General features: G+C 29.2%; 1 protein-coding gene across 3 annotated transcripts in view; it reads right to left on the bottom strand.

Moving 5' to 3' along the window:
* Positions 1–3,859: 3,859 nt before the first annotated feature.
* Positions 3,860–26,530, bottom strand: part of LOC142328574 (facilitated trehalose transporter Tret1-like) — a 74,266-nt gene continuing 51,595 nt past the window's right edge. For 2 of the 3 annotated variants that reach the window (XM_075372466.1, XM_075372373.1), the window contains exons 3-7: positions 25,992–26,341; positions 17,175–17,450; positions 11,290–11,601; positions 6,860–6,968; positions 3,860–4,224 (exon numbers count right to left, since the gene is read on the bottom strand). In XM_075372466.1, coding sequence (XP_075228581.1) covers positions 3,878–4,224; positions 6,860–6,968; positions 11,290–11,601; positions 17,175–17,450; positions 25,992–26,341 — 1,394 coding nt within the window. In that variant the 3' untranslated portion in view covers positions 3,860–3,877. The remainder of the gene's footprint in view (positions 4,225–6,859; positions 6,969–11,289; positions 11,602–17,174; positions 17,451–25,991; positions 26,342–26,530) is intronic. The other variant, XM_075372556.1, reaches the window with a different exon arrangement.

The raw sequence follows: 26,530 nt of genomic DNA, 5'->3' as shown, positions 1-26,530 counted from the left end.
TTTAATATAATGAAATTATTGAAAGCTGATCAGGGACAACATTAACTACATACCCAATTGTCAAGTTTTGATTAGAAACATATTTCACTGAGAACATTTATTGAGATAAGAAGAAAAGGTTCTACTTACGAGATCTTAAAGGGACTGTTTATTACTAAATGATTGATTCAAGACTGAAAAGTCTATCAACTTTTAAGGAAATATAAAACTCAAAGGTTCAGTTTAAAAAAGTATTGATATCATATAGTGATTTTCATTTTTATGTTAAATATACACTTCTATTTACAACCAAATTGAATTAAAGGATGGTTTTGTCTGCTAATACAATAATTCTGTATATTTAATTTTTTTTTCTTCTATTCACTTTAATAACATTAAGTATGTATAGAACAAAATCATATAAAATAATAAATTATTATTTATTTAATTTAAATATATATTTAAAAAAAATCCAATTTACGTTTAAATTAAATTCCCTTGATTGCTAAATTTTTGGTTTTTGGATGATGATAACGGTTACTATCTTTATTACAAACAAATGCTATATGAAGTTAGTATATTTGTTTGTAATAACATGCAAATAGCAAATGTATTGGTATTTGTTAGTAGTATTAATAAAATGGTATCAAAATTGATAAAAATAAGCATAAAATTTATGAGTATATGTTAATAACTCCTATACTTAATTATTAATTTTATCACAAAAAAAAGTACAGTGATATTTAGTTTTAGCTTACATAAAAAAAACAGAGTACGTAACTGTAAACTATAATTAAATACAAATAATTGTAGATGTTTTATTTTTTACTTACATTCTTACATTCTACATTTTATTCTATTCTATTTTATTTATTTTATAGTCTATTCTATTTGTTATTTTTTTTATTAAGTCAGCAGATACATTATATGTATTAAAACAGGAATTTATTTTAATAGGTAGTAACTTAACTTTTTTGTTTTCACCTACTAGACTGATGCACTTCTTTATTTCTTTTTAATTTAAGTTAATCATTTACTTCAATACTTATGGATACAACATGTACATCCACGAGTGAATGCAGGATGTAGTCTTCAATTACTGTGCTTCATGAATTTCAATTATATCTCCCCTTAAAATTTCTCATTGTACAGATCTATCTAATACAGAATTTGTTATGTTAAGCAACAACCTAATTATCCTACTAGTAAGAAATTGTGGTGTACTTTTTTAAATCTTTTATTTGGATTTTATAATATTCAAATAAAAAATTTCAATAATTAATCTTGATATCATCTTTTTAACTGTTTAATTCTCAGTTTATTTCCGTAACATTACAAAAAGCTACCTAGTATAATAAAATAGTATGCATTTAAAAACAGTAAACCTATTCTAATTTTTCTTCCCTTTTGTTGTTATTGTTCACACGTTACTGCCATTAGTGGTACACACAATACAAATATTTTAAATTTTTTGCATGTCTCAATATAATTTACAAGAAAATTTTTTTTTCTGTAAGAAATTTCTCTGTGGTTCTGCTAGTCTATTTCTAAAGAAGTTCTAATCAATTTTTGAAATTTTACTTCCTCAGTGAAATTTTTTGACTCTGGTAGGTACATCACTTAATGAAATGTGACAAGATGAAAATAATAAAGTTTTTGCATCACTCTTATTTATTTTCAGTTGTAATCTTCTCTTAACTCTTAAGATTGCTTTAATACCAGTCACTGCTACCAATAGCTGTCACATAAATTAAAAAATTTATCATGATATTTATTCTATAACTAGAGGTATGGGAAGTGACTAGTTTTACCTACGATACACAATGACTGATGCAATGAATAATTGAAAATAGTCTACTGAAAGTAGAATAAAGATAAAATATTGGAGCAAATGGGAAAAATTTTTGAAACAGCAATTGCCTTCACTAAATTTACAGAGGCACTATTTGCTAGTCCATATCTCATGACAAATTTAACTTGATGAGACAATGTTTAGCACTGAAAGAGGGTTATGGTATGTGGTCAAAATGACTACCAGCAGCTTCTATACAACGTCAATGGCCCCAAACTACGGCTGTTAGTGTATCTGTCATAATGACAGTACATGACTACGATTTTTTCAGATAGATCATCGATTGTTGCTGGTTTTTGTTGATATATATCATTCTTGACGGTCCCCTAGAGGTAGAAGTCCGGAGGTGTCAAATCAGGAGATCGAGGTAGGTATTCAACAGCACCTATTTGACCCACTCACCATCCGGGTAGAGTTTTATCAAGGTACAACCTGACATCTCGATTGTAGTGAGGTTGGGCTCCATCTTGTTCTACATAAAACAGTTCATCATACAGGTTTGGGATGGTAGGCAAAATCCTTCTCTGAAGCATACACCTCATCAGTTAAGGCACCCTTGAAGAAGAAGGGACGAATCAAACCATGCACTGATAGTCCATATCATACAGCAATCCCTGGTAGATTCACTGCTCTGGCCACATGAGCGTGAGGATTTTCAGGAGCCCAGTAGACACAATTGTGGCAATTCACAGTACCGTTAAGTTTGAATTGCACCTTGTTTGTCCACACAAACTTCCCTGCAAATTCCTTATTCTCGCCAACCATATACTGAAACCATTCAGAGTACTCCATCCTTCAATCTGGGTCATCCTCATTCAAGTCTTGGAATGTACACTTTCCATTTTGGACTCTTCAGAATGCACACTTGACCAGGTCATCCCACTTTCGCGTGCTTGTAGCTGGATCTTTCTTTGAGCACATTTTTAACAGTTCCATTGGCTTCAAATTTATTGTGAATGCGAGCAATTGTTCGACATGATGGTGGCGATGTTCCAAACTCTCTCTGCCAATGTCATTGTACCTCGTGAATGTTCTTGTACTTCCAGTACCATTTCAGTACAGCCTTGGGTTCAACAAATGACAAGCAAACCTCAGCCATTGTTGCTACTCGACTGTTTTCTGCTGCACTTGTTAATATCACTGGCTTCTTCCACCACTAACCACCTGTATTTGCGGGGCATGAATCGCCTACCATGACAAATTTAATACTTTACACTACACTAAACTACACATTAGATTAGTGAGTGTAAGGTTTTTTGTTTAGATATTGTTTAATAACAAAGAGTGAGTTGATTTTTTTGTGTAGTTGGAGCGTGCTTCAGCTGTGACTCTTATGTAGTACATAACGAAAAGAAGTAATTCAGAAACCAATTTCAAATGATAAAATTTGGAACTGTTTAGTACTTTTCAATGTAATATAAAAAATCTATACAAAATGGTTAATGAAACTCATTACGCTACAAAATTTCAACTTCATATTCCTATCACAAGCTTCAAGCACATCCGATGAATTAATAAAAAAAGAAACAAAAAACTTAGTGATATTAATATTTTTTTATGGCTCAATAAAACTGATAATCTTATTTTAAAACTTTTTAATTTCTGCAATTAACAATTTTTCTACATTAATTTTGAAAATTTAACACAAAAAACATATTTGATACAAATACACAAGTATAATAAATATGTGTATATTATACACATACAGTACAGTATATAAAAACTAATATTACATAATAAGCTTTAATAAATTAAACACTAGGAATTTTTTTCATAAAAAAATTACAAACTTTCCCAGAATATTTTAAAAAAAGGAAAGAAAAAAAAAGTATTAATTATTGCTATTACAGCTTGTTGTCCTTGTCAATTGGAAGATTTTACATTAAAAAAAATTATTAAATTTAGATTTGTTGTCTTCACTAATATTTAATTTCATGTTTATAAATAACAGTTTGCTACTTGTAAAAGTACATGTCTTAGCTAAATATAAATATTTTTACCAAAATCACAACTAATTTCATTATTTAAAAAAAAAAAAACATTACTCTATTGTTGTGAAATTTGAATGTAATTCTTCCTTGAATACCTTGGTGGTTGAGGTGTTCTCATTGAAGCTAACGAAGTTCTACCACATAGCAAGTCTTGAATTTCCATAAGAGAAAGTCCTCTAGTGTTCGGAAGTAAAAATAAAACAAACAGAAATCCAATTATACACCAAATGGAAAACAGCCAAAAAGCAGCAAATGTTCCAAGTACATTAGACAAATTAATAAAACATTTAGTAAGCACAAATGCTAAAAAAAACGAGAAAGAAGTGCTGATAGATGATGCAAGAGATCTGACATTTGGGGAGAATAATTCACCAACAACTGCCCAAGGTACTGGTCCAAAACCTGGAAAATATGTATTTAATTTGTTTTAATTGATGTTTAATTTTTATTTAAATATTTGACAAAATAAAATAGGCATTATTTAATGAAGATAACAACAGTGATAAAACTATTAAATTTATTTTTATACATTTCATATTATATTTCATTAATAGGTCTCAGGTAAACAGATAAAGTAATAAAATTTCCACAATTAAACATAAAACTAATTAAGAAGTGCATTTAATCAATGAAAAACACATAAATTATCAGACACAAATAAGAATTGATTAATGAAAAGAATAACTCTAATGTATATTAACTGATTATTATTAATATATTTTTTTCTGAGATGTATGGGCATCAACTTCTAAAGGTCATTTAGTCTCCATCACATTGTTCAAAAATAAAATAAAATCAATAGGATATAAAGATGTATAGGGCTCTTACAAAATAAAAACCTTACTAAGTAAAACACAAAAATAAACCTAACATTAATAATATTTAAATAAATGTCACAAAAGAGTGTTAAGGACCCTTATACATTTACATAAAACACAAAATTAAATGTAACATTAAATATATTTAAATAAAATACCAAAATTTCTGTAGAATACCAAAGAAAATGTGAAATCCTATGTACAGGTATAAAGAAAGACCTGTCACACAAGGTATCCTCATTCAAACATAAACACAAATCTTTATTTTACTGAAATTTACTACAAACAGGTAAGTAATCCGCTGACGTGAAGGTAAGTAACTATTTTATCTTCCTTATTTCTTTCCAAATCAGCAACAATATCATTTTTTAAATTCATTACTCTTTCTGAGATTTTCATACATTGTACAGTAGCATGCACATTAATTTGAATACAGATGTTATTTAATAAAAAGTAACTATATTTAGATAAAAAAACTATACCTGTACAATTTGTGAATATCTAGTAATTAATATGTCCCTTATTCTTAATTCAACAAGTTTACTGCCCATTTTTTTTATTTTTTCAACATGAAACCATACTGATATTAAGCCTTAATGAGGTGAATTTTTGTGGTGCAATTCATTTTTTGACTATTGCCTAAAAATTTTCAATTGGGTTTAAATCTGGTGAGTTGCCTGGCCATGGGAGCACATAAATGGTTTGTTCTTCGAAAAAATTTTCCACTTTTTTGGCAGTTTGGCGTAGCAGCAATTCTTATTGGAACATTTTATTGTGTTGTGGGAATTTATACTGAAGTTGTGTCACAACCCTTTCCTTCAGAATCTTGATATATCCATCACTTTTCAACATAACATCTATTGGAAGTAATGAACAAGGGCCTTCAAATATGAAACAACCCCAAAAAATGTTTTCCTGTGGATAAAAGCTGGTTATGAACTGGTAATGTATTTTCATCTGACGCTTTTCTAATATGTGGAACCCTTGAACATAAAACTGTGATTCGAAAAACATAATTTTTCCAATCTTCTTTGGTTCACTAAGCATGTGCTTTTTACCACAAGAGCCTTTTTTGCACATTGATGGCGTTAAAAGCTGCTCTGTAGCTGGCCAAAAACTTTCTGAAAACTGTAAGAAGTTGGCGTCTAACAGTTATGACATGTAAATCTGTTACACTGGCTCTTAATTATCTATATATGAATAAGCCCTCACTGAGAGCTTTTCAACGATGTATCATAAGTGGCACTTATTTTCATTGGTTCCTGAGTTATAGCCAAATAAAAGTTTAGTTAATGAAATATTTGTTTTTACAAGGGGAAGGCACATCGGTTTGAATCAGACGTTATCTCCTTTTTTTTAACTTTTTTAATTTAAATATATCAATTTATTTATATTTATTAACCTCTGATTGTAAACAAAATTTTACATTGAATAATTCAATAACAATAATAAAAAATTTATGAAAAAATATCAGAATTTTTTATGAAATAGAATTTTATGTACACATTTAAAAAAAAGTGTATATATAATTTAATAGGCGGCGTACAAGGAAGTCACATTATGTCCACAGCAGATTTTTTTAAAGTTTACAAAAAAATGACTCACCACAAATTCTTTGAAAAAGGTTTGATGGGATGTAGGAAAAAATTGATATAATAAAATTAAAATATTTGAAATTTTGGTACACTTAGTAAGCTCCAAAACAAAAATTATACAGGAAGAAAAAGCACAATTGTTTAATGCCTTTTTTATAAGTAAATTGATTTTTACATAAGACACTACATCCTTTGACTATCCAGTGACTGTGATGATACATGCCAATTTGTAAAATTGAATTTCTTTTTTTTAATATTAGGATGTAATATTATGTGTGAAGCACTTTAGCAATTCCAGCTTAGGAGCAATATTAATCTATTTAATGTTTTAAAATATTGGACAATATTAATCAATAAAGAGTGATAATAATTAGGTTTTTATCAGTTAGTTAATTTTTTACATGCTGCATTTTAAGAGAAATGTCAATTCGAAGACTACACTTGTATTAACAAACTCATAAAATCAATGAAACATTAAAAAAAATAAACCAGACATACTTTCTATCTTATTTTTTGTAGGATCACCCAAAATATAAATATAAAGAAGATAAACAAAAAAATATATGAAAGGACTATGTAATATAAATAAATATAAATGTTAAACTGGAAATTGCTCTGACTTACCAAGACAATATGTATGAATGTAGAGAACAAGGCAACTTACTGGTATCAGCCCAAATGATGACATATCATGTTGCTTATATTCCAAGTAAAAATAAAGACCAAGCACGCCCTGCAAATTCAAACAAGATTTTAAAAATAAATTGATGATAATTTATTGGATTTATTACGGTAGGTTTGAAATTTATTTTAATAGATTTTCTTGTTTATTAGATTTTGTTGCTTCAACATACAAAAATCAATTTTAATTGCTGACCACAAAGATGAGGAGAAGTTTAATCCAAACTATAAATTACAGTGATTTTCATGCTTGATTAAAATTTAGAATCAAGTTACATACCAGAAACCACTCAAAATTTTTAATACTATAGTAAAAGAAAAGTTCTCTTGCAAGATAAATGTAATTGCCAATTTTCTTGCATTACTTTTATTGTGCTTGTCAATTTTTTTTACATAAAAGGTGATCGTAAAAATATAAATTTTGTAAATTATTAAAAAGTATTATATGATATATTTGATGCCTCTCATAAACAGAATTAAAATAGTTTGTACTTAATTATTAATATTTTACTACAAACCAGATTAATTGTAAATTTAATATATGTTTTTGATACAGAATGCCTCATTAGAAGATGTTTAATATTTTAATAAAAAGGAATATTTATTGTATTTTAATACAAAATGAAATTACTGTGGTTAATAATGGAACACAATCTCAAATATAAATCCCCTGTATTTCTACTGGCACACTTCTAATTTCAACAAAACAATTGATAATATTTCTGCATAATTAATCCTCAATTTCTCATATTGTCGAAACTAAAATTTAAGCTAAGAAAAATTTTAGGCTCAGAATTATTTGTGGTATGTTGATATAAACACAAAATTTTAAAAAGCTCAACAAAAAGAAAATGCAGAGATTCAAATTTCAATCCAGCCCTTATGCCCAATGTTTGAGATGAGAGGAGCAGGAAAGTTTTCTTGCAATGTCTCAGTTGTTCAACCTACAATGTGACTAATTTCTGAAATCAAAAAATTTTCTGAGATTCATACCATCCAACTGAGTCCACAAAATGGCCTCATTAATATGTCAGTAACGTTTGCCATTCACTGCTACTGTAGTTCTAGAGTCATTTTCAGAAAAGTAAATAAATAAATTCATTTATTATATTTAAACTATTTATTTTTCACAGGGAAATAAAAAGATAAAAGTAGTGAAAAGTATGCATGTATATGTGAAAAGTTCTGATAGTCAATTTTCTTTCTCAGTGGACTGAAAATCATTGAGGTGTTAGGTAGTTGTTGTTTGTGCTTATACAATATGTCAGACATAGATGAACTTTGAGGAAGCTTTGGATAAAGCTATATGTGAAGTAATGGTATATATGAATAAGGAGTTACAAGATATCTTAATTTATTTTGGAATTTGTTGGGTGAAGGACTGGATAACTAGAAGAGATCCATCTCTTGGATTACTCTTGGTCCATCAGAAACAATTCTTTATGAGTTATCATTTGAGAATTCCCAATTATGAAGGAAAGTTTTAATGAGTTGCTGGAAGTAGTTGATCCACTTTATGTAACATAGAATGGCAATATTCTAGTGAGAATGAAAATTCTTGCATATTAAAAAGTTGAAATCATACTGTATTATCTTGCTAACAGCTTTCAGACACCATAAATTATATTTTGTACGGAGCATCTGAGAGAAACAGGAAATTTTGAAAAATAAATGTTGGTAGGCCTAGGGTATAGGTCGCACTTAGTAACTTATATCGCTAACCACTCACCATATTGACATTTAGATATCATGAAGAATTGGAATGGTGATGAATGTGCTCTTACTATCAAAGTTGTTTAAAAAAAATAGTGATAGATTGTTAAAATAAATATAGATAATTTTGGCATCATCATTTTAATTAAGTAAATCATGGATCATGCATTATGATCCAACAAATTCCATCATTTATACGATCAGCATAAGAAATCAAAAATTGGATATGCATTTTTGAAGAAACAGATTTATCATTGAAAACAAAAAATCTTAATCATGCATAGAAATCATTAGTCACAAAATATTGAAACTGTTAAGAGTGAAATTTAAAAAAAGCCATGTCATTCAAGTCATCATAAGGCAAAATTTCTACAAATCCATTGTTGGAATTTTCACTGAATATTGTCATGGATTTACAATAAACTTGTACAAGTTGCAGATCATTCAGGAACTTAAATCGCATTGCCCATTGATCACCTAATGAAAATTCTGTAGTTGAATGCTTGAAAAGGTAAAAGAAGCTGATGAGTTCATAAACAACCTCTGGATATCAGATGAAGCCCAATCTCATCTGAATAGCTATGTCAGAAGAGAAATAACATCTTTGAAGTTAGGTTCAGCAAAATCTTGAATTACACCATCGTTATTATACATGTTGGGCTGTGATATAATGATATTATAGCATGTTTATGAGGATTACAACGGGCTTGCAACTGTTGTTACTACTGTTTGGTATGTTGAAATGGTGGCAGAATGTATATATTCAAGGCAGTTTGCCAGTTGCTTGATGATCCTATAATTTTAGGAAATGGTAGCATTTTTTTGTCTCCAGATCCTCTGATCTGACAGCATGCCACTTCTTGTGGTTACCTTATAATTGAAGTGTTCTGAATAGCCAATGTACAAAATCACCAGAATTTCCCCACCCCCCAAAAAAAATTACCCAACATTCCTGTTAAAACAATGTGTGGAACAATGCAAGTGTAAGTTGTGTAACTACAGTAATTACTGCACAGAAAAGGAGTTTGCAAGATGTCATTTTCAAAAAATAAATTTTGGGCATGTTTTTCTTAAATGGCATATATTTTTATGCAAATTAAATTATGTTAATTAATTTATTATCAATTTTTACTTATATTCTATCAAAAATATTTGTTTCTCATTCTCTCATTTTATTCTGTATATCAGAGCAATCAAGATTTAAGAACTTCTATCAGCGGTTGTGCAGGTAGTGAACACTGTTAAGCAGTAACATGAAGATGAGTCTTGTAGAATTTATAAAATTATTTATTTACTTATTTAAAAAAAATATCACGAAAATGTAATTTCATTTTACAACAGGTGAATGATTAAACTCTTATAACTTCATTATTATTTTATTATTGTCTCTTATTTGATTTAAGTAATTTTTCTGATGAATATTTCACAATAGTTCATATTTTTGTATGTTTATAAATTTATCATGTCATTGCTGATTCAGTTGAGAATAGTCATTATTTACAATTTTTTTCAATTTCCTGATTTATGATTTCTGACTGTTAGTACATAGAAATGCTACAACAGATAACTTCAGTTGAGAGCACTACTGAGTCAGAGGATAACTACCCAGTAGCAGACAGTGTATGGTGATGAAAGAAATTGAACAGGAAAAATACAAGTAGAAATAATAACAATAATGGCCATCAGTAAGTCACATGACCCTTGTATATCTTTTCTTTTAGCATAAAAGATAATATGTTTAACATTACTGGCCATCAGCTGTTACTTTCTTTCAGAGGAAAGAAAGAAACCACCACTCGCTACTAATCACCACTTAAACTACCACCTCTTTCACTACTTACCATTTACTTGATAAATAGATAGAAAGATGTTGGTAGCCACTTTTTACTGTCACTTCTATCAACTTCAACTTCCCCTGTGTACACCCTTAAGTTTAAATGTTGTTAAATTTTTTAGAAAATGAATGAATTTTTATAGTCTACAAATTACATTGATAACATACAGTGAACTATTTATTAACTACATAAATTCCAAGTATCTGAAATAATTTTTGTTTAAATTATATATTTATTACATTTGGACACACTTTTTTATTGAAACTAGAGAAAACTTATAGTGTTTACTATGAAATGTGTATAAATATTGAATATTATGTGATATAATAATATTTATAGTTCCAATTTAATTTTCATATTCTAATAAAAACATAAGAAAGTAGACATCACGAGAATAATAAAACTTAATAAAAGAATTCAATTTATATTAATTAAAGTCAATTTTTTGTGTGACATAGAGGATGACCATAATTAAAATAATAATGATGTGCCATGAAATATACTAAAAAAGTACAAGAGAAATGGTAAATCAAATATCATCCCTTGAAATTGTTTCTGAAAAAATTTGAAAAGGTTTGATTGATTGGTAATGCCCTCACTTCAGGCCAAAATGATGTTGTTGTAAGTAAATGAAGTAAAAAATTATCAATGTATTCAGTGCACAAAACAACTGAATGAATGTGCTTGAAGGAGCTGTTGTAATGTTGCTTAACAATGAATAATTACTGTTTTTAATTTTAATGTTATATTCTAAAATTTTCTGCTAAGACTTGTGTTAAATAAATAAATATTGTATTAAATAGCTCAATTTTAAATCTATTTCACCTGTGCAATAGTCATTCCTGAGGCTGAAACAAGAAGTGGTGGTTTGAATCCATATCGTTTTACAAGTGGAGGGGTAAAGCATGCAGACATAGTCTGAACAGCACCAACAATCATTGCTGATACACTAGAAGAAAATGATGCCCCAGTTTTCATGAAAATAGGTTGGGCATAAAAGAGGACAACATTAATGCCACTAAACTGTTGTAAAAAAAGCAGGCCATTTGCAAGGTAAAGTGCTCTAAGATTACCATAATTTGTAAACAAATCACTAAAAGAATTTCTTCTATCTTCCTCATAATTCTGTAAAGAAGCCTGAAACAGAAACATAACATTTTTGTAATTAAGAAAAGCATTTATCTAAGATGGATGTAACAAAGTAGTACAATTTTACAGCCAGGGTAAGGCATCATTTATATTAATGCCGTAAAGGCTTCTTTTGTTACAACATTAAAAAAAGTTTAAAGTGCACTTGTTTAAATGAATGAGTTAAATTTAATTTGAGGCTAAATAATTTAATTTTTATATCTGAATAAATGCAACCTATGCTTGTTACTTCTCTTCTTTTAACAACTATAAGGATGAATTTAGTCACTTATGAAGGATGAATTTTTTTACAAAGTGAAAAATGCCAAACCTAACTAGGGTTTGAATCCAGAAAAAAAAAAAAATATATATATATATATATATTTTTTTTTTCTTTATTTTAGGATTTCCTTTATAATCAATTGTATGTTATAAATTTTTGAAGCTTGGTAACTTGTCAATTAATAAATTGCAGTTATCAATTTATGTTGAAACAACCTAAAAAATATGACCGTTTATAGAAAATAATAATATGAATGAATGATCAAAGAATACATAACCTCGATATGAAAGAATACAAGTAGAAGGTATATTTTGGAACAATTAGGTATGTACACCTTTGTTCAAGTTGCAAGTGATAAAATTTAGGTATCTTAAAGAATTGTAGTTGATATCATAAGTATTTTTGTCACTTGATGAGTGTTGCAACTGGGTGAAAATAGACTAATCATGTTTAGGATATGAAATTTTAAATGCAAATTATTAAGGCAAGGGAGAATATTTTTTTAAAAAGGAGGTAATAATAACTGATAGAAAAGGTTGATTATGAGAAATCAAGATAAGGGTTATGGAATTTACAGTAAGTGTAGCATCATAAAATACAATGAAAGAACAAACTGAAATTATCAGAGATTGATTAATATATCAGAGTATTCATAAAGTACTGCAACTTTAAAAAAAAAAAACCGTTAACTTTTATGTATAAAAATTTTAATTTAACAATGTTATAATCTTAAAATGATCTATTCTCTGGTATGAGATAACTACTTTGGGTGTACTGTAGGCCAAAGTTAATTTTAAAATTAACTGAGAAAAATACTAAATTAGCAATATTTTGGTTAATGATGTTGCAATCCAATGTTCTTTACTTCAACATTTTTGTGTTTCAATGAACTTCAAAACTGGTGTGTCACAATTCTACACTTTCCGTTTAAAACCTTTGAATTATCTGTGTGGGTGCTTGGGATGTGGTGGTCTTATAAGTCATGGAAAGTTTTATCGTAGGAGCATTTCCTAAATTAGATTTTTCTTTATTGAACAGTTGAAAAGTTAATTAAATTTTGTCATACTCTATTAACACCCTAATATACATATAAATCAATATTTTTCTATTAATTGAGGAGATGGATGCAAGAAGGGCCTGAATCATGAGAATAAGTTTTAAGAAAAAGAGCTGTAAAGTTTTCCCAGTTCATATAACATTTTTTATTGTTTGATAACAGAAAAAAGGTAATTGCATTAAAGATACTATATATCTTATTCTGTTTAAAAGAATATAAATACTTTTAAACAGCCTGCTAAATATTTGATAATATTTATTTTAAGAAACATCTGTAGCTGCCCTCATTTATTCATTTTATTATTCAATTTATTTATACGCCTCAATAAATTTATTATTCATAGTTTTTAATTTGTTTAGTAAATAAGCAAAACATAATTTGAATGTAAAATTCTAATTTATTTAACTGATTATTTAATGAAAATTGTATTTAACTATTTCAAATACATAAAATTACAAAATAATGGGAAAAAATTCTTTTTTTGTACCATAAAAAATAATATTTAAAATGTTCAAACAATAATAAAATAGTCACAAAATATCATTATTTGCATACATCACATCCTCATCAAGCTTATTCTGAAATGCTTTGATGGTACTGTGGTTAAAATTATTTACTTGAATTTCTGCTTTTTTGGGTTCAGTTAATTCTGACTTATTGTTGTTGTCACTGATGTCTGCTGCCTGTTGGCTATTGTCAGTCTCTTTATCTAGCAGTTCTGTGAACCATTTCTTACGCTTTTCTTCCATAAAGCTGTGCATAAACAGATTTCTAACATCTCTTTCTTTTGCTTATTTAATTTTCTTTCTTTTTGCTTGTAGCAAAGTCAATAAAAAATATTAAAGTTAACATTCTTCTTTAACATATTTGTATATTAAATGGTGTATAAGGTCTATTACATGATGTTGATGTCATTATTACTCCAGAAGTATTGTAAACTATTCTCAAATAGTATTGGTTGGAGAACACATACTCCTATGAAAGTGGTTTTAGGAATTTAAAGCTCCTCCCCACCGTTTTAAAATGCTTGTGATTGAACAATCAACTACAGTGAAAGATAGTCTAATTAGTAAATATTCATCGCTGGTGTAAACATTTTCTATGTATTTTTATTTTGCATAAACACCAAAATTTTGATCATTTTGACAGTAGCTGTGTCCATGAATTGGAAAAATATGTTAGCTTCACTTTAAAATACCAAGCCAAAAATACGCAGAAGCGAACCTTTGTTGTTTATATTTTATACTCCAGCATTTCTGTAGAAAAATACTATTTCAGAAAAATAAAATTATACAAGCACGAAGTAACAATATCAGATTTTTTCATGATATGGTTTCTGAATAAGAATACATAACAGAAGAATAATTGTTATGGCAATGTACATTAAAAATATTTAAACATAATAATCGTTTATAAAATTGTGATTTAACGCTTAGTCTTGGTAAAGCCAGATTTTGACTGTAGTCAAACTCCAAAACTAATTGCTGAGAATCTGTTTCTTTACATTTAGTAAGAATTTCTTTTTTTAATGCTTTATAACAATCTACTCTTTATGATACTAAAGTTTTGTTTTTCACACTCTGTTACTGGGGGTTTCTTCTAGCTCCTAGTCTGTAGAGAAACAAAAATCACACATATCTGTACATGGATTTTTAAATGTATAGTGTATGATAGTGAAAAGTTTTATAGTACGTTGTTTGCTCCATTTGTAACTTCTTTTTAGCTTTCTAATAATAATATTCTTTAAACATACAAAATAAAATTTTAGTATTTAACGATGGATTTTTCTGGTTTTCCTAGGCTGTAATGGTACTGTAAATGTAGAATTTATTTAAGATGATCATTAACCACTGACTACACTTTAGATTCAATTTTGTTTGGCCTGGTCTCATATTTTCCCCTTTTATCTTCTAAACTAATCACGTTATCTTTGCTTTTTGCTTTTATCTTGTACAGTATGAAGTTTTTTCTGATATTTGAAATACTGACAAAATGAACTTTTCACAAACTTGTACTCTTCCACTCGATGGTGAAACAGATTATTCCCACGAGTAATTTATTTTACTAATTGGGTTCAATTTTTTGGTTTCATTTCTTTTTGAATAATACCGCTATATAAAAACAAATTTTGATTACTATAATCTGATAGTGCATAAAAATTATCAAATAATGTTGATTGTTCATAAAATATAACAAACAGATTTAAACCATTTTTTAGAGAAACAATTTGTTACGTGATTGAATGATTTCTTCTCTATCATTACATCTAATCTATTGGTATACATTTCCCCTGACTGCTGGCTCAATTTATTTATGTTTCTTTTCCATTTATCTTTATTAATAAATAATTTTTTACTTGGATTTACTCCTTGTATAAAACCTTCATCGGCTTCACTCAGTGTAGAATCACTGACACTCATTTCTAAGTACTTCACTCTTATAAAAAAAATAATATTAGAATTACATTTTTTTTTTAGTTGCAAGACATAATGATGCAAATTATGACAACCAGCTGTTTGGTTCATTACTGACATTATTAGTCTTAAAGAATTGATTTCAGATCAAGTAATTAGAAATAAAGTGAATTAGTTACCTTTTCTATCTTAATTTATGCAAAAAAGGCATCTACAAGCAAATTTTATTTTTATGATAACTTATTCAATGTTTAACCTAAATAATGTCATTTATACCAATTATAGAGATCAAGCTGAAGAATCTTTTACGATTTATGCAAAAAGGGCGTCATAATACACTCACGCCATTCTCGGATTCACCTTCTCAATTTCACTTTGTTGATTTTGTAATCAATGTTTATTTTATGTATTTCATAAGAATGAAAGATATATAATACAAAAAAGGGATTTCTTTATTTCTGATTAGATTTCTTCTGTGCATTAAAAAGTAAAGTGGACAACCAGTTTTGCTATATGCAACTTATTTTCTTCATTTTTTACTCTTATTAAGGGTATCTTCTTCTTTTTCCTGTTTAGCCTTTGGTAACTACCGTTTAGGTAATACTTCAGAGGATGATATGTATGAGTGTGAATGAAGTGTAGTCTTGTACATTCTCAGTTCGACCATACCTGAGATGTGTGGTTAATTGAAACCCAACCACCAAAGAGTAATCCACGATCTAGTATTCAAATCCGTGTAAAAATAGCTGGCTTTACTAGGACTTGAACGCTGGAACTCTCGACTTCCAAATCAGCTGATTTGGGAAGGCGTGTTCACCAGTAGACCAACCCGGTGGGTTTTATTAAGGGTATCTGAAAATTATGAATGATTCTTCTTTCTTGATATTTTAATTCTAATTTCTCTTAAAGTCGTATTTTTCTTCTATTTAGTTCTATAGTATAAAATGCTTTTTAGCATATTCACGTGAAGTTATTATGTATTCCCCATTATAGATATCATTAACTATCTACTTCTGCTTTCGTATGGTAAAAATAATATGATGGATTTCTCATTTTCTTTACATGCTAATTTCTACCAAACCTATTTTATAATTTTCAGCTCTATTTCTACCAGATATTTCATTTCATTTCCTTCTACTTTAATCTTGTAGTTTAAACCATTCACTTTCAAATAATTATATAATCTACTAACAGTTTGCTTGCTCTAAAATCATCAAGTTTTTCCTCCTTTGACAATACAGATCATTTTTATTTCCCTATAAACCTTCTTTTTATTCTTACATTTTATTAGATCTTTCTTCTCTCTTAAACAATGCTTTTCAGTCTGGACCTATGACATTATTTCATTTTGGTTTTGTTTTCCAAAACTATCTTTGTTTATGTACACTACATCAATATTTCTTCTAATTATGTTTTTTTTTTTAATCACTACATATACCATTCAGCCATCATGCTTTGTAGTTTGCACTTTGTAAGAACTTCATTTTGATAATTTTGTAGATAAAATTTTCTTCTGCCTTCATTATTTTCAGCACTTGGTAATATTAATCTTGAATTTTTCTTATTCCCAAATTTTTTAACAGCTGTTTCCTATCTATCAATATTAACCTCTTTTGCCTTAATAATATGCATTTAAAATTCATATTCCAAATATGATTAGTCTATTTTCATCCAGTTGTAACATTTACCAATAGGCAAACTTTTGGTGTATGACAAAATTGATAAAATCACTTAAATTTTATCAACTGAAATTTGTATGGTAATGTTCTTGTGTTTAATGTATTGTTTTTGTCTGGTAAAGTGTTTTAAAAAAATTGCATACTAGTACCTGAATTAGCGCAAGTTCTTCACTAGCTGATGATAATGATACATTTCCTCTTAGCCACGACAACCACTTCATAGCTTTAGTTCTCCTGCCTTTAGCAAGTAAGTAATAAGGTGACTCTGGAATCCAGAGGAATAGAAAAAGTGAAATAAGAGGAATAATACAAGAACAATATACTAATGTTGTATATGTAACACTTGGACCAATAATATATTCCAGCATATAACCACAAGACACAAACAATTCTGAACAAGATGCAATTGCAGCACGCTGACTTTTCTGTAACAAATAGTAAGAATACTGTAAAGTGTGCTATGCTTTTATTTTAATGTCTTATGATGAAAAGAATATATAATTTATGTGAAAAAAGAATACCAATATGAGCTCTTATAATTTTATAGCAATGATTATAAAAAATCATATTGTTTGTTATTACTAAAGCCTGATCTTTTATGCATTACTTTTTCTCTACATCATGTGTCTAAGGTAAAATTTGGGCAGCAGATATAAACCTGCACCATGTTCCATGTGCCATGTACCAAGAAGAGATTAAAGATCTCCGTCCAAGGAAGAAGAGTGTAAAGATAATGAAAATTGATAGAGAAAGAGGATAATTAAGTACTTAAATAGAAAAAAAAAATTGTATCTTCATAAATATAATTTAACGTATTATGTATTTTATCTCTATCTTCACAAGTAACATATTTATTGATATATTATTGAAAACAATAATATATATATTTTTTTTTATAGAAATATTTTATAAAGTTATTAGATTTTTGTTTTAATATGAAAAATACTTTCTTTAAATAAGTTATTTAAAAAGACACCGTTTTCTAACATGTTTCAACATCAATTTATGTGGAGTTTGTAGCTTAAAAACACTTCATTGAAACAATGGTATTAATTTATTTAAAAGGTAATAAATATTTATAATTTCTTGTACGTAAAAAACATTTTGTCATCTCTGTCAGTGATATTGAGTTGCAGAAGAAAACATACTTTTGTAAGTTGTTAATAAATATATCTATACTAGAAAACACTGATGTCACAATAAGATTTTTGTTACCACACAAATCCATTTTTTTTAAAAAAAACAGTACAATAAATTAGTTTTAGTTGTAAATTATTAAAAAAAAGATTTATTTCCATCCACAGAATCTATTTCATAATAATTATTCTTGAGCAATAAACAGTTTCCCAACAGAAATATATTAAAAAATGTAGACATGTATAAAATTAGAATCATATTTAAAAAGAAATTGGATTTGTTTATGTGCAGGAGAGAGTCAAGTTCAAGTTAAAATTGTAATTATAGAAATAAAATCCTTCTAAAATCCATGAGCATACATTTAAAAACAATTTGAACTGTTTTTAACAATGAATAAAAAATGCACCTAGTGTGGCCATGTGATTTGCTCTTCTGGCTGTTGTGGCACTTGAAAGTGTTTCTAAATTAGATTTTTTTATATTAACTTCTTTTTTTAATCATCAAGCCAAATCAAAGAATGTATTAGATTTTTAATTAATGTTAAAAGCTGTTTATTAAATAAAAAAAATATTTTTAGTAGGGACAGAGAACCCAGTTTCTAAAAGTTTTCATCAGTATTTCAAATGAAGACTTCTAGGTTGAACAATGTGGTTTTAGTCTTATTTATTAGAAAGGAAGAATTATATCAGAATTTCAGTATCAATTGTAACAGATTTTCAAAATAGCCACCATTAGTAAAAATGCAGGCAGTTGTTCTTAAATCATTAACAGCTTTCTAAAGTGTAGTATGAAGGATGTTGTTGTACAAAATTTTGACTATGGTTATTTCTTTCACTGAAGCGACCAAGATGTATGTAAACCGGTGTTTCACTTATCCTCACAGAAAATAATTTAATGGAGAAAGGTCTGGACTTCTTGCTGGCCAAGCAGTTCTCCTCAGTTTTCAATCTATCTGCTTTGGAATGAGTGTTTAAAATTCCTTTACCTTGCACCATAGCTGTGTGCTGAGCTCCATGTTGTCGGAAATACATTTGTATTTGGCAGTAGAACGTATTCCAGCAATTCACCGTAATAAGTTCCTTCACGATTTCCCTCATACGAATGCATGTTCAAAATTTGATTGATGATGTTGGCGCACCAGCAATTTATAGAAAATCTCACTTGATTTTATTCTTCTCTGACATTTGATGGATTCTCTTTTGACCAGTGATGGTTGTTTTAAATAAAACAATGATGATGTTTTAGATAATAGATGGTGAAACATATTAGATAAACATAAATTATTATTTTTGTAATTATGCAGTTATTAATATTACTGTGCAATGAAATTATTTCAATCATGACAGGAAGCAGGATCCCACAAAAGTACTTCAATAAAATATTAAGTAAGATATGCCTTATCTCAATACTCTGTACTAGGTGGTTTATTTAATCGAATTTAAATATAATTTAACAGTGCAGAGGCATAATATGAATCTTAAAAACATTAATTTTCAGTAAAATAATATATATATATATATATATATATATATATATAAAGGAAATAAAACTTGATTAAATTTGTTTTTTACATATATTCCCTATTTATTACAAATATTAAGAGCAAATGAACAAATACACATTTTCAAAGTGGTTGCTATGGTTGTGATACATACCAGCAAAATGTGAGGTTATATAAATGTCCTAATATATAGAATGATAACCATTAGAATGAATATAAAATTAATATTGTCTATTTATTTCTTGCTGTAACATGGAATATTATTAATCAAAACATAAATATAAATAAATAAAAATTTAACAAATTATTGATTAACTAAAAATAAATAGAGATTGATCCTTTCAAAATATTTTTGCATTTTATAAACGTAGAATGTAAGGGGGATTAATGAACTATCAGTCAGTCAAGTGGTTGGTACCCTTCCTTCTTGATCATTTGGTCTCAGGTTCAATTTGCAACATGGGTCTGGCATGTTTTCAGCTATCATTTCATTTATTTAAAATTTTTTGTTCAAATTTATCTGTAGCATGTCTGAGGTGAACTAACATAAACAAAAAAAAAAAAATTAATTGCTGCTAGAGGTGATACTCTGTGAAGTAAGAATTAATAAAAAATGACAAACTATTGAAAAATGGTTTAGACAAAAGTCTTTTATGATTTTGGAAAGAATTATTATATGATCACTTCTCGGCTTCTGGCCCCGTACACTTACAAAGGTTTTCTTAAAAGCACTTGATATTATTTCTACTCTTGCAGTTATTTCTTTACATCTTTGTGTAGTTTGCTTTTCTCTGGAGTTTCCTGTAGGTTTTCTTAAGACATTCTCCATCTGCTGTTGTTGTGTCCTTCCTCCATGGTGAGATGTGCTGTAGACTGGGATTTTCCAGTCTGGTGACTCAGTCGGTCAGGGCCGGACAATGGTCTGGGATTTTTGCTAGTTGGACTAGCTGTTCAGCTTTTTGGCTTTTTGCCAAGTCTGGCTAAAAGAACCAAGGTTTCTGTGGGTTTGATCTTTTCATCCTATTACTTTTTCTGAAATTCCATCTTTTGCAGGCTTGACCTGTTCTTCCCTTTTCCAATGGATTTACATCGTCCCTGTTGGTTCTTACCTGTAAAATCTTCCCTTTAGAGGTAGGTCAAGAGATCAAACCTTTCTAGATCTCAGGCAGGTCATGGAAGCGATCCCTTTTTCTGCTGGCCTTTGGCCCAAGGCCTAACCACTTTGTGGTTAGTTTTTAATTTAGGTTAGATAAAGTTTAGTAATTTTTGACAGGATGGCTCCAATGATTTCAAAATGTCCAAAATGCAAGAACAATGATACCATGTCGAGAATTTCATGCTGCAGGTAGATACTGAAATTCCAGAAGTTAATGTTGAAGATGTAGAGAAGGCTATTAGTAAATTAAGACCTCATGCTGCTGTTGGTTATGATAATATTCCACCTTATATATTTAAAGGTTTATGCAAGTTGATTGCCCCATTTCTCACTCACATACATAACTAGAGTTTGAGAGATGGTATTTTTCCGGAAGGTTGGAAACCTGTTGTAGTTTTTCCTGTTCCTAAGAAGGGCGATTTATACAGTTTAAGCAATTATAGATCAGTATCGGTAATGTGTATTGGGTCTAAAACTTTTGAGAAGATTATCCACAAGCATCTATATGGTATACTTAGTGGGAATGTCAGTAGCAGACAACATGGATTTATGAAAAAACAGTCAACTATTTCTAACTTGAATCAACTACTATCTTTTGTGGTGAACTATACCCCTGTGGTGAAGAATAGAAAACAAGTGGATATAGTTTACTTTGATTTTGTAAGTCCTTCGATTCAGTTCCACACAGCAACCTTGTAAGGAAAATTTCTGAAATTGTTATTGCTGGAAGGATGTTAAAATTGGTAAAGTCTTACTTGAATGCAAGAAAGTTCAAAGTTAAAGTGGCTGGGGAATTATCAGCTGAATATGATATTATCTCTGGTGTCCCACAGGGATCCAATTCTGGATCATTGTTTTTTATACTATTTATTAATGATATAACCAGCAATATTAAGATGAATATATTGATGTTTGCCAATAACATTGAGATATGTGACAATGTGAATAATGTTAGTCAAAGTTATTGCCACAGGCAATAACTTTTTTGACTGGGTAAATGAATGGTCAATTGTCAGTAGAATGCCATTGAATCTCAATAAAACAAGTTGTAGGAACATTTTCAAGGAAGACAATGACTGTACATTATGACTATAATATAGCTTGTGATAACATCAAGAGAGAGACCAACATATGTGACTTAGGAATGCTTTTTGATTCAAAACTTTTGTTTAGTGGTTACACTGATTGCTTTGTTTCAAAGGCCAGAAGGAATTTGGGGTGGCTTCAATGGGTGAAAGAAGATTTCATATAGCAGATACAAGATTAAGGCTACATAAAACTGTTGTTAGACCCATATTCAAGAATTGTTCCATGATATGGAATTACAATCAGAAATATACTAGTGTAAGGGAGAAGCAGTCGAGAAAAGGTTGTGGTTATCAGCCTTGTGCAATTGAGGTTTGTACAATGGAGGCCTGTCATACGAGGATGATTGTCAGAGTTTGAACATCATCATCCTGGAAAAGAGAAGAGCAATATGTGATATGATGTTTGTGTAAAAGGCTTTTAATGGACAAATTGCTATTGACATATCGAAAACAAGAATTTGAGCCCAATTGTGAATGTGAGGAGAAGAGACAGGTTTGTTTATGAAGACATTGGTCAATTGAGCCCAGTAGATAGATGTGTTCGACTTTTGAATGACTTTGCCAAGGAAATGACATCAATGTATTTGGTTCAGGAACTAATGAGTTTAGGAAGAGGATAATTGAAGAAATGCTTCAAAATTGAAGAATGAAGTTTCATGGATAATGGGATAAGCAGCGATACGGTGTAGAAAGTTTACTTTTGACAGGCTGCAGCATTGTTGGTTTTAGGTTTTATATTAATTGGGTTTTAGATAAATTAATTTTATTGCTAAATTTTTCTTCTGAGAAGTTCTAATTATTCGTTAGAAATTACAGGTTTCCCTTTTCATGATAGGTCAAGTGCATGTAGTACATTTAAGGTTTCTATAACTGTTCTACTGCACTTGCTTCCACATTAGAGCAGGTTCTTGTTTCCCTGTTTAGAGTAGGGCTCTTTTCATGAAGGTTGGGGATGGTTATAAGGAGTGTGGCCATCAAAAAAACAATTATTTTTAATTTTGCAATCTAATATCATTAAAATTTATAAATGGTCAGTTGATGAAAGAATGCCACTTAATTTGGCAAAAACAGCTCTTGTAACTTATTCTAGAAAAACCCTCATGATGAAATATACTTACAGGATTGGTCAGCACCCTATGTGTTGAAGGCATTTCTGATCTTGGGGTTTATTTTGATCAAAATTAGTTTTCAGTGAGCATGTAAGTAGGATAGTCTCCAAGTACAGAAGGAATCGTGATTTGCTTCTTTGGGTTAGTCGGCATTTCCAGTATGCAAATACCATCCTGCACCTATATAAAACTGTGGTTAGATCCATTGTTGACTACTGTACTATCATCTGGAATTGTGTTAGGGACTATACATGTAATAGTACAGAAGTAGTGCAGAAGTGACTATTTTATATGCTACATATTCATTGTAATAGCTCTTCCTTTGAAAGATATCAGGAGGAGTGCTGTTTTTGGAAGATGCAGTTGCTTAAAGTTAGGCACACTGAACAAAAGCTTGTCTTTGTACATAAAATGGTTAACGGTGTTGTTGAATGCGATTTAAGGAACATAACCATATGTGTCCCTTTTGTTCGTTTTAATATCCATTGTCTGTTTAAATGGTGTAACAATAGTAGATTGACACCTACAGCTAGGTGTATTAGCAGGCTAAACGAGTATGGTTGTGTGGTTGATGTATTTCATGTTAAACCCTGTGACATAATAAGTTTATTGGAGTATATTTCCTGTTAGTGCCTGGTTAGGTTAATATTCTGTTTTTGTATTGGTTTTATTGTGTATTTGTTTTTTAATGTATTATTCTTGATGTTCCCCTACTTCATATGTCCTCTAATCGGATTAGTGCATATATGAAGGTTCTCTTTACTGTTATATCCACTATTTTCACAATAGAGTAGGCAATTCTGCTTCCCTGTTAGTTAAGGTATTTTTTTAAGGGTAGTTCAGATGGCTGTAAGGGGAGATGTGTAAGGCATCAAGAAAAAATTATTATTTTTATTATTAAAACTATTTTTCATTTTCTACTAAAATAGCATTTACGAAAGACAATAAAACTGACCTAATTACTTTGATTAGAAGCAAGATAACATGGAATATCTAAGGGCTTTGTTTATAGGTATTATCATAAACTTTAAATTTTTTTAAGAATCGAACATGCAATTTTTAGAATCAGTGAAGTGGGTAATAATCCATTAATTATTTGTAAAATGTAATCTGCAGTTAATAACTAAAGGTTTGTTAGATATGTCTGTCTTCACTCTCTTAGAAGTATCCCTCATAATAAAGGATGTATGCTTATTAAAATTTTCTGATATTAATTCGGCTGTTTTTTTACTTCATTGTATTAAGTAAAGGGAGTATTGTGATTGCAAAAAAATTTTGGTTTTCAGATTTCAACGGAAATATCCATTTTGACCATCCCTGAATCCATTTTGACTAGTTTTAGCGTGACATCTATATGCACGTATCTTGCATAACTCACAAACGATTAGCCATAGGATGTTGAAATGTTGAATTAGGACTGTAGCATCTAGTTGTGCAGCTCTCCATTTGGTTGCAATCGACTAAATCAAAAGTGTCCAAAAAAGCCCAAAATCCCCAAAAAATGTTGATTTCGAACTTTTTCTTAACTGCAGTAAAAAACCCTCATTGAGAGCTTTTCAACGATATATCATAAGTGTATTTGTAATAGATTTGGTGAATCATCTGATTATTTAATATTAATTGAAAATTATAATTTAGAGTCGTATTATTTTTGAATTTCTAGTTATTTCTGTTTAATCTTATTTATTTATTCTGGAAAATCTGTTTAATTTTATGTACATTAAAATTAATTACAGAATGACTGAAAAATAGATCCTCACAAGAACAGCATATACACAGAGGCATATGTGACCGATCTTTAATAAATTGCAAAAAATTCTTATCTTTTAGTTAATTACTCCTCTGATATTGTCAGACAATATTCTCCCTAAGTTGTAGTTGATCATCATTTCATTTATTTGTTTTTTGTTGCCAATCATTTAATTGCTCTTTGGTTTGATATAATTCTTCTGACATTAATTTGTATTCACCTTCTCTAGTTTTCAAATTTTCACTCTCTTTATATTCATCATCCTCTTTTAATTATTTTATTCTTTCCTTAGTCTTAACGTTTTCTTCCTCTTCATATCTATCATCTTTTTTTAATGTTTTTATACGTTTTTTGTTTGCAACATTTTCTCCCTGATTTTTTTTTTTTTTGGTTTATAACATTTTCTTCCTCTTTATATTTATCATCTCTTAATTTTTTTTTCTTCCCTTGCTTTTAACATTTCTTCATGTTATCTTTCTTTTTCTATGTTCACCTAATACTCCAATAATAAAAACTGAATATTTTACATCATAAGGTTGAAATTAACATTTGTAATCCATATACAGGAGTTCACTAAACATAATAGTTTAATAATTATTAATTTTTATTTATACGACACATCAGAAATCTGAAATATTTCAATCAGGTACTAACGAAGATACAAGTAATAAAGGGATGTTTACTCTATCCTAATATTTCATGTAACAGTGTTGAATTAATAATTGTATAAATATTTGATGTTAATAAAAACTAATATTTCAGCAATTTTGTAACTCTTCACTTTATTAAAGAATTGGAGGATCGTATCTCACTTTCAAATGAAATAAATTTAAATGAAATGCAGCAAAAAATGTGTATGTGTAATTTAATAGGTGTACAAGGGAGGCATGTGGTGTTCACATCACATTTTTTTTACTTTTTAATGAATAAAAATCAAATAAATTTTAATTAAAAAGTTGCTTGTTACAAAAAAGAACTGTTACAGGCTGGAATCTGAACAGATGTACAAATATTTATTTATTTTGTATGTGTGTGTGTGTATGTGTGTATGTGCACGTGCGAATGTGTGCGTGAGTATGTCATTGAGTGGTGAAGAAAGAACAAATAATTTAATATCTGGAAATATTCTAAGCTTAAAATCATAAGAATTTCTCATTCCATAAAACTAGTTTTATAAAGTTATTAGAGTAAAAAAAAAATATTTGCACAGTTTTATAGTTCATACCTCTGCTATTTCTCCTAAGTAGAGTGGAATTGCAGTAAAGTAGATGGCCACAGCAATTCCTTGTAGGAAACGTCCTATGAAGATGCCTGCAAGAGAATTTGCCGAACCAAGAACAAACCATCCAAAGAGTAGAAGCAATGTGTTTCCCTGAAAAGTACGTTTCCGACCAAACATATCAAGAGCAGGGCCTGCTAAAAATGCACCCAGAGTACCTCCAAGCATTAATAGTGATCCCACCCATGATCCTTGTGCTTCTGTTATTTGTAACCATGAACCATCAGCCATCAACTTTGGTAAGCTAGGTGATGTCCATGATAAGCTACAGCCACAAGAGAAGTAGGCAAGATTTGCTAAAAACACAAGGTTAATCAATTATTAACTAAATATTATTTATTTTCTTTTACAATTAATAATTTTTTTTATATTAAAATACTACTCCCTCTATGAATCATGAGACCTTGCTGATGGTGAGGGGACTTGAATGTTTAGTGATACAAAGAGTAGCACCAAAGGTGCAACCATATTGGAGAGGTATCTGT

Source organism: Lycorma delicatula, chromosome 1 (assembly GCF_047948215.1).
Source record: "Lycorma delicatula isolate Av1 chromosome 1, ASM4794821v1, whole genome shotgun sequence".
NCBI lineage: Eukaryota > Metazoa > Arthropoda > Insecta > Hemiptera > Fulgoridae > Lycorma > Lycorma delicatula.
Note: the sequence above shows the minus strand (reverse complement) of the source record. Positions and strands in the feature narration are given on the sequence as shown.